The 14,547-nt window shown below is 35.4% G+C and overlaps 2 protein-coding genes across 19 annotated transcripts in view; both read right to left on the bottom strand.

Annotated features, from left to right (window-relative positions):
• Nucleotides 1–8,800, bottom strand: part of LOC120421136 (uncharacterized) — a 42,183-nt gene extending 33,383 nt beyond the window's left edge. For 5 of the 16 annotated variants that reach the window (XR_005605944.2, XR_005605945.2, XM_039584300.2 and 2 more), the window contains exon 1: nucleotides 7,868–8,780. The gene's annotated coding sequence lies outside the window, so the exon portion shown is untranslated. Of the gene's footprint in view, nucleotides 1–7,867 lie in introns of all 16 variants that reach the window. The other 11 variants (XM_039584306.2, XM_039584303.2, XM_039584302.2 and 8 more) reach the window with 11 other exon arrangements.
• A 4,787-nt stretch (nucleotides 8,801–13,587) lies between these two features.
• LOC120421126 (facilitated trehalose transporter Tret1-2 homolog) overlaps nucleotides 13,588–14,547 on the bottom strand; it is a 35,054-nt gene continuing 34,094 nt past the window's right edge. For all 3 annotated transcript variants that reach the window (XM_039584283.2, XM_039584285.2, XM_052707846.1), the window contains one exon: nucleotides 13,588–14,509. In XM_039584283.2, the coding sequence (XP_039440217.1) occupies nucleotides 14,203–14,509 (307 nt within the window). In that variant the 3' untranslated portion in view covers nucleotides 13,588–14,202. The remainder of the gene's footprint in view (nucleotides 14,510–14,547) is intronic.

The following is a 14,547-nucleotide window of genomic DNA, read 5'->3' as shown; positions in this document are numbered from 1 at the left end:
GATGATACTAGGAAGCGAATTTTTAACAAATTTTTATCTTCAAGAAGCTGTAGCTAATTATTCCAGCTACTCGAAAAAAAGCAGGTGTACTTTTCCTTCATAAAATATTTTTAAACTACAAAACACGTCATATATTTCCAAGAATCCATGGTGAGAAAACGAAGTTGTCTAAAATTGTGGCCGGCTATACTCGGCGCTGAGGAAGTTGGAAAAGAAAGTAGCCATGGTTGGTTGAAATTATATTCTTAGTTTAAATCACCAACCAATCTGAAATCAGTTTTTAAACCTTAGGAAAAAAAAAAACATTTAAATTATATTAATTAAAGAGTAAAAATTACTGGAATTTAATGCAATTCTTTGAAGAGACTTCTAAATGTGTTTGCATGTTGAACATCTGGTTCACAAGTCATTCAAATTCCAATACATTATGCATAACCAGAGCTCTCGATTGGCAGAATTAAACGAACCGATACGGTAGCATCTAGCGGGAATGTGCAACAGACTGTGCACTACCACTTCCTCATGGCGTGCGAAGAATACCCCGGGCACTATACAGTGGCATCAAGATTGACATTTTCCAAACGAGTTGGCATCCTGCAGCAGCAGCAGTGCGCAACTCCATCTACACGGAAAAGATTCCGCCGTGGCTGCCAGGTGGTTCCCATCACTAGTGCACATTCCAATCCATTTGCAGGATCTCCTCCTCGGCGCTGTCAGAGAGCGAAATTAATGAAACGTTCCAAACGCTGATGCGGTTGATTCGCCAGAAAACAATCCGGATTGCCACGTGTCGATACGCGTGGTGCAAAACTCGCGTGGTAATTGGATTTCATAACGAGCTCACAATCGGTTCGGTTTGGCGTTTCGTTTTTATTTTCCGGAAGTTAATTCCGTAAAAATGGGATTACCAGCGGTTCTGGGTAACGTTTTGGGGAGCCTTTTAATGGATATTTGTCGTACAAAACCACATTTTTGGGACCAAATCTATGATGCTGCTGTAGTATAAACATACAGCAAAAGTGTTTTCGTTACTCGCCATAATCAGTTTTGCACAAAACTCATTGATAAAAAAAAATCGAAAAAATAAATAAATAAAGCTAAATACACGAGTTTTAAAATTTTAGAGGGAAATTTCAATCTTACTAATACACTCGAAGGTGAAATGTCAGCAACGCTAATGCAAAAATAGAATCTAGCAGTGCTAAAGGAAGTCACTTGGAGTATCATGAAAATTTCGTTGATCTCATTAGTGATGTTCAAGAGCGCTTTTCATCGGTGTGTCTCAACACGTTTTGCTTAGACCAATGGGAAAAGTTCGATTGCGAAACATAAAATGTAAAGAAAATTGCATCCATGGCAGAAAGTGATAAAAATAGCCAGATGCGACTTATTTATAAACTCTTAATCCGTTTAAAACCTCGAAAAAAATGTTTTTCGCGGAAAGATTAGCGAAGAAAGATGCACAACGAGTGGCGTGCTCTTATTTTTGGACGACCATAAATTCACAAAAAGATACATTATCGCAAATCCTTCGTCACGTGTCTTGTTCGTATATCGGGATGAACGTGCCCTTAGAGCTAAGTACCATCTCGAATCCTTGTTCGCGACAGCCGAACGGTACATAGAGTAAACACAGACACACAAGACTCAATTAACGGAGGGATCATTTTTCATTGAAAGCTTTTGCTGGATTTTATATCCAGGATTCTTCGGATGGTATTCTGTAGCACGTTACATCCTTCGTTGTATTGTATTTACCTCACAGACATATTGAAAGTCCTTCCGTTGTACACTATTAATGCATTTTCAGACTTGCCTTTTCCAAATAAATTCATTATTTGACATTTTGCTAGTATTAAAATGGCACTTTTTCGCACCTCAACTTAATAGCTCACCAGTGCTATAAAAACGCAATAAAAAAAACTATCACGTCACCGTCTAGTCACACCGGCACTCTTAATGAAAAATAAATTAGTTGCATTTCTAATTTATGGCACCCCCCTTTTTACGGTCGGACCCCCAAGTGCACTTTGGCTTATTACAGAGAAAAAAAAAAAGAAAAAAAATCCTCAGCATGACCAGACCTGCAGGACTCCCACCACCTGCTTGGTCCCAAACGAAGATAAATGAAAATATAAATTGCCACAATACAGAGAGAGACGGGACTTTCCACCTTCTCCGACCATGATGAACAACTTTGGATGGTGAGTGAAAAGTTTGCCAGCTTTTCACCTGTAGCCGTCTACCTGCTGCAGCAGCACACATGATTCGACCATGTACAGAACCTCAACAGAGCGGTAAATCTACATACAAGAAGGAACGTGTAATTTTACGTTTTTTTGTAAGAACACTCCTTTTTGCGCCACCTCGCAGACTGCATCATCATGGCTGTCGTCATCGTCTTCATCAGAACTTTGTAGTTATGGTAATTGGGTATGACGTGGCTGGTGGTTTTCGGTACCGGTCATTTTGCCTTATCTTGGTGGAAATCAAATATGATTTTGCTACAATTCAGATAGTCTAGAATATAACAGCATAATGGCTTGCTGCATTGAAACTGCTCAAATAAAAGAAACTGCAACGTGGATCTAAATGCCTGTAATTTGTTTTTTTTTTGTCGTTGCATTTTACAATCTTATTCAGATTTATTCATTGTGCTTCATATAATATTAACGTGTTCTATTTAAATAAGTTGCAAAGGTTGCGTTGTACATCCATTTAAAAAGTACGGCATGATATTAGTTTTGTTATTGAAAAACACTTTGAAAAAATATATTCAAAGTTATTTCCACCTGAAGGTGGTTTTTATTATAAATTGCCTTTTTTAACTTGTAGAAGTCATTATGAAGCTTGTGTATCTTTGATAAGGCCTGTTGCAAATATTTTTTAAAATGTATGCCACTCCTTCCCTTCAAAAACGACCTGAAAAATCAGGGGGCTTTTTTAAACTTCCAAATTTTAATGGAATTAGAAGTATAATCAACTGAAAACTTTTGGAAATGCATTTTTCTGCGTTTATATCATGCTTAGCATGATTGGGTTCGTTTAAAATTATTTTCATTTTTTTGTGTGTAATTCCGGTGTACAGAACCGCGAGGTTTTTTTTCGAGGATTTTTTTTTGTTAAAATAGATATATTTTGAAAACCAATTATTCCAATTAACTTGAGTGGTCTCCAATACATTATGAAACATGAAGAAAGCCATCAGGCTTGTAACTACAATTTTTATATTTTTGCTCCTTTTCTATACTTCAGAGTCGAGGGACATAATCTTCAAATAATATTTGCAACAGGCCTAACAAATTGTAGAAAAAGTTGAAAAGCTTCTTATTTATTATTAAAACACCCAGATTAGCTGTTATAATAACACAAAATAATGACAGAGATTTGTTGGAAAAATAACTCAAATAAAACAAATATGTTCCCGATAACTCAATTTGGCATTGCTGAGTAATGTTTTTTTTTTTGCATTAGTTAATAACAGATTTTGATATTGTTTACATATTATTAGTTTATTACAAAATTGTATTGCTTGGTTTCAATTCAATATTACATATTCTCAAATGCTGAATAAAATCTGTAAACATTGGCTGATGGCTTACACATTTAGTTCAACATTTGAAAACATGTAAAATTTAACAGAGACCAGTCAAAATATTCAAGTGAGCATATAACCAAATGTTTGAAAGCTCTAGCAATATACAACAATAATGAAACTTTTCGTTATGCAAAACATTTTCGGGGGTTAAAAGTTAATAGTTTAAAGAATCAACCTTCAAATTTTCATTTTTTTAAGGTCTGGCATTTTTGTTATGCAAAATATTTTCGGGGGTTAAAAGTTAATAGTTTAAAGAATCAACCTTCAAATTTTCATTTTTTTTAAATTCTGGTATAAAGACCACATTTCTTAGTTAAAATAATTTCCTCGACAAAATTGGTCAACATTTTCCCATAGTTCTGGCTAAATGAAAATAATAACAGATTGGGAAAATTTTCGAACAAATTGTTGATTTCCTTTGGTGGTATAAATAAATCAACTTTCATATTTTAACTTTATATAAAAAAATGGTACAAAGACTAAAATAATGTCCTTGATGAAAATGGTCAAAATTTTCCCATAATTCTGGTTATATTAACCAAAATAAAAAATAATAACGAGTTCGGTTATGGAAAATTGGTCAAAATTTAAAAATAGCTAAAGTAAAAAATCATCAAACAAAAATAATAATAACAAATAAGGTTATCACTTCTGTAATCTGAATGGAAAAGTTTTTTATCTGAGTTTGAATATTGTGATATTTTTTTCAAATGCCAATAACTTCTTTCATATTAAACCAATCGGGATGCTTCATCCTTCATTATATTGCATTTTAAACCTTTTCAGATGTATTTTGAATTTTGATATTTAATTGAACTTTGCCTAAGTTTCAGCCTTTTTCTGATTTTTTTGAATTTTTTAACCTTTAAAGTTGTGTCCCGATTTGCCCCAATTTCCGTTGGCCTAGAGTGGTCATATTCGACTTAGATGCTAGTTTTATATGTGAGCAATTCTCTACCAAAACCGGAAATGGATTTTATTTGTATTTTATGCTATTTTGTGTCATTGGTTCACTCATACAAGTCTCCATACAATTTTGGCAGCTGTCCATACAAAAATGGTATGTAAATATTCAAACAGCTGTAACTTTTGAGTGAATTTTCTGATCAATTTGGTATCTTCGGCAAAGTTGTAGGTATTGTTGAGGACTTTTGAGAAAAAAATAGGTACACGGAAAAAAATTGCAGATTTTTTATCAACTTTTTTTTCACTAAAACTCAATTTCCCAAAATACGTATTTTTTTTTTTCGAGATTTTTTTATATGTTTAAGGGGACAACAATCCGCAACTTTTGAGCCATAGAGAAACATGGTCAAAAAATCTGTCGCCGAGTTATGAATTTTTGAAAAAATAGTGATTCTTGGAAAAAATCGAAGTTTCATGCAAAAACAAGTTTGACATTACTTTTTAATGCAAAATTGAATTTGCAATTGAAAAGTACTTTACAGATTTTTTGATAAAGGGCTCCGTTTTCAAGAAATAGCCACCGAAAGTTTGATTTTAGCGAAATATTTGCAGTATTTCAATTTTTAAAAATAGTGACCATGAGTGACCATTGGTGTAGGGGTAAGCGTGGTTGCCTCTTTCCCAGTCGGCCTGGGTTTGATCCCAGAAGGTCCCGGTGGCAAATTTTGAGACGAGATTTGTCTGATCACGCCTTCCGTCAGACAGGGAAGTAAATGTTGGCCCCGGTCCAACCTAGAGGGTTAGGTCGTTAGCTCAGTCCAGGTGTAGGAGTCGTCTCCCTGGGTCCTGCCTCGGTGGAGTCGCTGGTAGGCAGTTTGGCTCACAATCCAAAGGTCGTCAGTTCGAATCCCGGGGTAGATGGAAGCTAAGGTGTAAAAAGAGGTTTGCAATTGCCTCAACAATCAATCCTTCGGACACCTAGTTTCGAGTAGGAATCTCGCAATCGAGAACGCCAAGGCAATGCTGTAGAGCGAATAATTTGATTTGATTTTTTGAGTGACCATTTCCAAAAATATTTTTTTTGAAAAGTTCAGAAAATCTGCTATAAAATTGTCTAAGAGACATTGAAGATTGGACCTCTGGTTGCTGAGATACAGCGGCTTAAAGAAAAATAAACACGAAAATTGAAGTTTTCTAAGTCTCACCCAAACAGCCCACCATTTTCTAAAGACGATATCTCAGCAATTAATGGTCCGATTTTCAATGTTAATACATGAAACTTTCGTGAAATTTTCCGATCTTTTCGAAAAAAAATTTTTGAATCAAGACAAACATTTTAAAAGGGCCAAACATTGAATATTACGCCCATTTAAAATGCTAGTCTTGATTAAAAAATTTTCAAAATATTTTTTTTCGAAAAGATCGGAAAATTTCACGAATGTTTATGTATTAACATTCAAAATCGGACCAATAGTTGCTGAGATATCGTCATTAGAAAATGGTGTGTTTTTTTGGTGAGATTTTGAAAACTTCAATTATTGTGTTTCTTTTTCTTAAAGCGGCTCTATCTCAGCAACCCGAGGTCCAATCTTCAATGTCTCTTAGATAGCAAATTTTCTGAACTTTTCAAAAAAATATTTTTAGAAATGGTCACTCATGGTCATTATTTTTTAAAAATTGAAAAACTGCAAATATTTCGCTAAAATCAAACTTTCGGTGGCTATATCTTGAAAACGGAGCCCTTTATCAAAAAATCTGTGATGTACTTTTCGATTGCAAATTCAATTTTGCATTTAAAAATAATGTCAAACTTGTATTTGCATGAAACTTTGATTTTTTTCCAAAAATCACTATTTTTCAGATTTTGCAGATTTTTTGACCATGTTTCTCTATGGCTCAAAAGTTGCGGATATTTGTCCCCTAAAACATATCAAAAAAATCTCGAAAATCAAAAAATACGTATTTTGAAAAATTAAGTTTTCGTAAAAAAAAAGTTGATATAAAAATCTGCAATTTTTTGTTTCCGTGTACCTATTTTTTTCTCAAAAGTCCTCAACAATACCTACAACTTTGCCGAAGACACCAAATTGATCAGAAAATTCACTCAAAAGTTACAGCTGTTTGAATATTTACATACCATTTTTGTATGGACAGCTGCCAAAATTGTATGGAGACTTGTATGGGTGAACCAATGACGCAAAATAGCTTATTTGGTAATAGGGAAGGCCCCCACAAAGTTTGAGTTAAATCAAAAAATACAAAAAATAAAAATGGTCGAAATCGGCCGATTTCGTTGAGAGTTGCTCATGTACAATAATTCAGGCAGATTGGTGAGGTCAATGCAAGATAGGCTTGCTCTACTCATGGATTCAATCTTAGGCCTTAAAACGAAAAAAAAAGATAACCCCATAGACTCATACAAATTGCGTGTACTTTTATTTCAGTGTTTTTTTTTCAAAAAAACTCTTCAAATTTCCTTCAAGTTAGTCTCTTACTTCTTTTTGATACGATGCTACGGCAACATTTGAATTACAAAATACAAAAATATTTGAAAAACTTATGCCCTTCTCAAAATTAATTATCGAGTGCAACTAGCTCCACATACACAACAATGGCTTGAACCTAGGATAACATATCCATCATTGAATTCGGAGAAGGTTGAGTAACAAAGTACCTGAAAAATTCCCGTTTTGGGCTGAAATTGCTCAAATGTTTAAAAAATGATTGAAAAAAGGTTGAAAAACAACGAAGTTTCCCCTACCTTCAATTACTTTCCAAGCCAAGCTTACTAGCCAAATCGATTACTCCTGCTCTCTCTCTCACACTCTATTTTCCCTAGTTATTGCACTCCTAGTAAGTTCTCTCTCCCGACATCCCTGCGCTCTCTTATTTCGTCGTCCCTGTTTCCTATCGCATCGTACCATAGGATGAGCAATGTTTGCTGTTTTATTTTTTCACTACAACATCACCCCACCGGGGTGGAAAAATCGGCAAAGCCCGGCAACCCCCCCCAAACGGTAGCTCCTGCCCAGCTTAAATAAATCACACAAGTTTATTGACCCAATTTCTCAAACTCCTCGGCGGTTGATTCCATGCGAATCCAATTATTGAGTGTTGGATATGGGAGGAATAACGACTTGTGTGTAATAAGCACAGTAAGGTTGTTTGTGATAATGAGTTATTTTTGTCGGGGGGGGAAAGGAGGTCAAAGGTTGGCATTTTCGTCATTTTATGAGTCATAACTTTGTAAAGGTTGATAGATGACGAAATAATTACTTGCTAAATGGCAAAATTTAAAAATAAATTACAATTTGATAGACATTGAAACAACACATAATTTCTAAATTAATGCTATCGACATACCTACTATTTACGACGATTAGTAATCGCTCGTACGAACACTGTTGAACGTAATCCTAATTTGCACCTTTTTCCTTCCACCGGCAGGGTTCCGAGAAATCGGCCAACTTCAGGTGGCAGACACACTCTAGGGACTCCCGACAGGTTCGAACCACGCAGGAGAGTGAGGATATGGATTTTCTCACGTCTACAGAATTTCACCTTTTCCTTTTTAAAAAATTATTCCTTCAACCAGCTAGTGGAAAGAGGAAAATTCCTCCTAAATTCTGCCCGGACACTCTTCTCGGAATGTGGCCTGATGAAACTTTTTTATTTTTCCTTTATTTTTCCACGATGACACTACACGGGCACGAAAAACACATTCTCCGGCTGCCAAAGTGGGAGAATTTTATATGTTTTATTGTTTGATTCAACATGGAAAGCTACTTTCGGGAGAAAATGGAAACGACACTAAACATATTAAATTTATCACGATTTTATGCGAAGTTTTCCTGACGAAGGAAAATCGAACTTCTCAAAAGAACTCTTCTCATTTCACCATCTGAAAAAATCTTCTTTCTTCAACAATGTTGCACTGATTCCACTAACCCAATTCCACGATGTGGAACATTCCCTTACATATTTTCCTTTGTCACAACTTGCGTTGGATCACTTTCTGGAAACCCGCACTATTTCAAAACCTTTCCTCTAAAATTTCATCATTTTTTTTCCTCCAAAAATATCGCTCACATGCTTCAACCACACAAAACTCGCAAATATTTTCGTTTGCCGAAAATTTCACCTTTCCACAAAGGGAACGCTGTTTTTTTCTGGCTGCAAAAATCTGTGAAGAAAATATCCCCCCTCTCAAAGCTCACGGAAAAGACGGAGTTTCCATGTCGCGCGTTATCCTTTCTCGACCGAATCACAACGAGTGAGGCGCAGTACCGAAAGCATCCGCAGATGACTCCCCCTCCCGAACCAAATCAGCAAAATCTCCCAACACACGCACACTAACGCGAAATAACTTCGAAAGAGCGAGCTTTTCTCTGCATCCTTTTGGAATTTCCCACCGACCAACTGGCCGGGGAGGAGGAAATGCTTGCGGCTTTTCCTGCGAAGTTAGCGCGCGGCAGTAAAAAGAGAGAGCAAAACAAAGTGAAAATCGGCCAAATCGGGATGCGCTCTCTTTTTTTTTTTTGGGAGAGGGAGATCGAACGGGAGAGAGTGGTTGATCGAGAGCGGGAGAGAGCAAGGATGTGCGTCGTTTTGAGCTGTGGTTGTGTGCGTGAAAGGAAAGATGGCTGAAATGTGAGAGAAAGGATGCGATAATGATGCTTTCGAAGATGATTTACTGGAAGCTTTCGATGGTGCCATGATGGAGTGAAAGCTTAAACAGAACTTGAGCTTGAAGTTCAGATGACTGTGTTATCTTATCTTTTTATCTCTGGAGTTTTTTTTTTGAAAAGGTCCAATAAACCAAATTTTCAGTTTTTGATTTTTGGGTGTTTTTGAAACCGCCTTGAGTCAGGGATATTAAAAAACACCCAAAAAGCAAAAACTGAAAATTTGGTTTATTGGACCTTTTCACAAAAAACTCCAGATCTGTTGGATGATGATTTCTTGTCAGAAACGCAAGGTAAAATAGAAAAAAACAACTTATTCTTCTTTGGTTTTCTTATCGATTGCAAACGGTTGAAATAATTCATTGATGATTATTATGAAGCTATATTTTATTAGTTTATGTTTTTAAAGTTTACACTATACACTTATATTAACTGAGGAATCGGTCTTTTTTTTCGAATTTTAATTGTTGTATTTTTTAATCCGACTGAAACTTTTTTGGTGCCTTCGGTATGCCCAAAGAAGCCATTTTGCATCATGAGTTTGTCCATATAATTTTCCATACAAATTTGGCAACTGTCCATACAAAACTAACTTAATCCACCTATGTGGTTGGAGCCTTCCTCACTTATTACCAACAATGGCTGATATGATGGAGTTGTATTAAAAATCAATCTATTTTTTAGATCCGGAATAAAAAAGTACATGAATATCACTTAAGTGGCCATACCTCGAGACAGGGTTGCAGATCATCAATTTTTTGAACTCGTTGGAAAGGTTTTCTGATAACCTAATCAACGATGGGTCGGATAATGGACCCGGACTTAGTTTGCATACATTTAAGTGAGATCCGGCATCCAAAAAGTAAATAAATATCACTTAAGTGGACATATCTCGAGACAGGGTTGCCAGATCTTCAATAATTTAGGCTCGTTGGAAAGGTCTTTTAATAACCTAACCAACGATGAGTCGGATAATGGACCCGGACTTATTTTACATACATTTAAGTGAGATGCGGCATCCAAAAAGTACATAAATATCACTTAAGTGGCCATGTCTCGAGACAGGGTTGCCAGATCTTCAATGTTTGGACTCGTTGGAAAGGTCTTTTGATAACCTAACCAACGATGGGTCGGATGGTGGATCCGGACATAGTTTACATATATTTAAGTGAGATCCGGCATCCAAAAAGTACATCAATATCACTTAAGTGGACATATCTCGAGACAGGGTTGCCAGATCTTCAATGTTTTAGGCTCGTTGGAAAGGTCTTTTGATAACTTAACAAACGATAGGTCGGATGGTGGACCCGGACATAGTTTACATACATTTATGTGAGATCCAGAGATATGTGAAAACACAGTTTTATGCATAACTTTTGAGCTACTTATCGAAACTTCAATCTATATAAAACTCGATCTATGGGACCCTAAACCAAGTCGAATGCAACAGGTTCGGGTCAAATCGGTTCAGCCAGTGCCGAGAAACATGAGCTAGTTTGTTGGTCACATACATACATACACACACACATACACACACACATACACACAGACATTTGTTCAGTTTTCGATTCTGAGTCGATATGTTTACATGAAGGTGGGTCTACGACGTTTTTATACAAAGTTAATTTTTAGAGCAGGATTATAGCCTTACTCCAGTGAGGAAGGTAAAAACGATATATGAAAATTCAAAATTCTGTATCTTTTGAAGGAATTTTCTGATCGATTTGGTGTCTTCGGTAAAGTTGTAGGAATGGATATGGACTACACTGAAAAAAATGATGCACGGTAAAAACATTTATGGTGATTTTTTATTTAAGTTTTTGTCACTAAAACTTGATTTGCAAAAAAAACACTATTTTTATTTTTTTTCATTTTTTGATATGTTTTTGAGGACATCAAATGCCAACTTTTCAGAAATTTCCATGTTGTGCAAAAAATCTTTGACTAAGTTATTAATTTTTTAATCAATACTGTTTTTTTTTCAAAAAATCGAAATACTGGTCGCAAAAATTTTTCAACTTCATTTTTCGATGTAATATCAAATTTGCAATCAAAAAGTACTTTAGATAAATTTTGATAAAGTGCACCGTTTTCAAGTTAAGGCCATTTTTAGGTGATTTTTTTGAAAATAGTCGCAGCTTTTCATTTTTTTTAAATTTGTGCACATGTTTGCTCACTTTTGAAAAAAATATTTTTTTGAAGAGCTGACAAAACTCTCTATTTGCTTTTCTGAACTTTGTTGATACGACCCTCAGTTGCTGAGATATTGCCATGCAAAGGTTTAACATGAAAATTGATGATTTCCAAGTCTCACCCAAACAACCCACCATTTTCTAACGTCGATATCTCGGCAACTAATGGTCCGATTTACAATGTTAAAATATAAAACATTCGTGAAATTTTCCGATCTATTCGAAAACAATATTTTCAATAAATTTAAACAAGACTAACATTTCAAAAGGGCCAAATATTCAATATTACGCTCTTTTAAAATGTTAGTCGTGGTTTAAAAATTTTGGAGATAGTTTTTTCGAAAAGATCGCAAAATTTCACGAATGTTTTATATTTTAGCATTGTAAATCGGACCATTAGTTGCTGAGATATCAAAATTAGAAAATGGTGGGTTGTTTGGGTGAGACTTAGAAAACATCAATTTTTCTGTTTTTAATCCTTTGCCTGGCAATATCTCAGCAACTGAGGGTCATATCAACAAAGTTAAAAAAACCCGATTTAATATCACCAGAGGTGAAATAGAGCCTTTCTTACAAAATGATGAAACTTCGAGAAATATATTGGTAAAAAAAGCAAAATATAGAAAATTTTCTCAGAGTTTCAAAAATATTTTTTTCAAAAGTGGGCAAACATGTGCACAAATTAAAAAAAAATGAAAAGCTGCGACTATTTTCAAAAAAAATCACCTAAAAATGGCTTCAACTTCAAACAGTGCACGAAACGAAAACTGAAGTTGAAAATTTATTGCGACCAATATTTTGATTTTTTGAAAAAATCATAACTCGGTCAAAGATTTTTGGCACAACATGGAAATTTCTGAAAAGTTGGCATTTAATGTCCTCTAAAACATATAAAAAAAATTAAAATAGAGTTTTTTTGCAAATCAAGTTTTAGTGACAAAAAGTTAAATAAAAAATCATCAAAACATTTTTTTACCGTGCATCATTTATTTGTCAGTGTAGTCCTTATCCATACCTACAACTTTGCCGAAGACACCAAATCGATAAAAAATTCCTTCAAAAGATACAGATTTTTGAATTTTCACACATCATTTTTGTATGAACAGCTGCCAAATTTGCATGGAAAATTTTATAGACAAATTAATGATGCAAAATGGCTTCTTTGGGCATACCAAAGGCACCAAAAATGTTTCAGTCGGATTAAAAAATACAAAAAAAAATCGAATGACCGAAATCTGAGAGAGCTGGAGAAGGATATATTAACGATTAAGGAGTCGCAAACATGTTTAATTGAAGATTTTTTTTAAACATCTCACTTGGCTTGTAATTTTCTGTCACTTCTGATAATATCATGTTAAGCGTACTGTCAAACTTGCAACCATTTTTTTCAGAAAAATCATCATTAAGTATTTTAATTCGTGTTTCCCAAATGATATAAAATTCAAATAAATTTGTATTTTTTACTTTTATTGTTCTTCTTTAGAATTTAGATAAATTTTCTATTATAATGAACAACAATTTACCTAAATTAAATCATACGATAACCCTTAGTGATTTTTTTTGCCTTGCTCACTGAGGTAGTGCTATCGAGAAATTAAAAAGAGAGATGTGAGCCGGTAACATGGAGTGAAACTTTCCCAGCTGGCATAAAAAAAATCACAGAAGCTTGACAGAAAGTTTAACTCCATGTTGCACTTTTAATTTCTCGATAATCCTGCTCTAAAAATGAACTGTTTTGAAACTCCGTCGTGAAATTATTTACTTTTCCAATCATTCTCGAACGACAAAATGGCTTACTTTTCTCTACCAAAAAAAACAGCATCGCAAGGTGTGACTTTCCGATACAAGGGCTGAAAAGATTTATTTTTCAGCACTAAAACGGGTACTAAAATCGAACTTCCAGCACTTGTGTCGAAAAGTAATGCTTTTCAATATAGTTCTGATATGAACGCTGAACTGACTAAACGCATGATCATTTGACGCAGCTGGCTTGGCCGAATGGTTACGCTGTCCGCTTTGCAAGCGGATGATCATGGGTTCGATTTCCAAATTTCACAAATTAAATTCCGCAGCATTTTATGCTCAGGGATATTTCGGTATGCAATAAATTGTTCACTTTTCCTTAGATTTTTTTTATTTTACTTAAACACGCCTTTCTTCAAAATTAAAAGTTCAGCTTTTGATGTTTTAGCACGGTGGAACGTCCTTCTCTTGTAACATTTTACCGAGAAGTTTTTTTCATCTACATTAGTGCGTCCTATTACTTTCTAAATCTAATGAAACAAAAGAGTTAAAATAAATCAGAAGTACAAGACATGAATTCTGCTTCTTCACAGCAACGGTCGCAACATGGCTAAATTAAGTACATCTCAAATCACTGGGGGGTAGAGACGATACCACAGAAAATAGGTGGATTAAATCACAAACAAAGTTTCATTTGCACACACGCCTGATAATACTCTTTACCAATCACATTTGCTCCGAATGATTCGTGCACGTTTGTTTCGTTTTGTTCAAGTATCGCACAACAAGCTCTCTTGCTTCAAATCTTTCACTCCTAACTAACATTAGTAAAATCTAGTTTTTTTTCTTCTGTATTTTGTAAAGTTAAGTAACATTCAGTAATAAATATGTTTATGTATTAACGTTGTTCAGTATTAATACTTTTGCATTTTCTTTTGTTTGCTGAAAAGTGCCGTACAAAAATATAACATGCGTTTTTCGGATCATGAACCAGTGCGTCGAAAAAATACCTAAGTACACTTAATACGCGCGCGCAATTGTAAATACTACTCTGCTGTACTCAACGAGGATGATATCTCTACACAAGTTCCTGCTTCTTCAGCATCGATTCGGCCTCCCGCACGCGGAACGACGCCGAGCTGGGACTCTTGATGAGGTGCTCCGTCACGGTGCAGTGTCGGGCGGCCTGCAGATTCGCGTTGGTATTGCTTGGCGAGTTGGCCGGGGTACGTTTCTTGCCACCGGCGAAGTACGCCTCGATTTCCGCCAGACTCTTGCCGTGGGTCTCCGGCAGGAAGATGAGCGCGTACAGGAAGCCGAGCACCGACACGACGGCGAACAGCCACTGGACGGCGTGCGATCCGCCGAGGAAGTCGTTCATTGATCTGTAAGATAAAAATATTTAGATGATGTTGATGAATTG

The sequence above is a fragment of the Culex pipiens genome, chromosome 2, assembly GCF_016801865.2.
Source record: "Culex pipiens pallens isolate TS chromosome 2, TS_CPP_V2, whole genome shotgun sequence".
Taxonomy (NCBI): Eukaryota; Metazoa; Arthropoda; class Insecta; order Diptera; family Culicidae; genus Culex; species Culex pipiens.
Note: the sequence above shows the minus strand (reverse complement) of the source record. Positions and strands in the feature narration are given on the sequence as shown.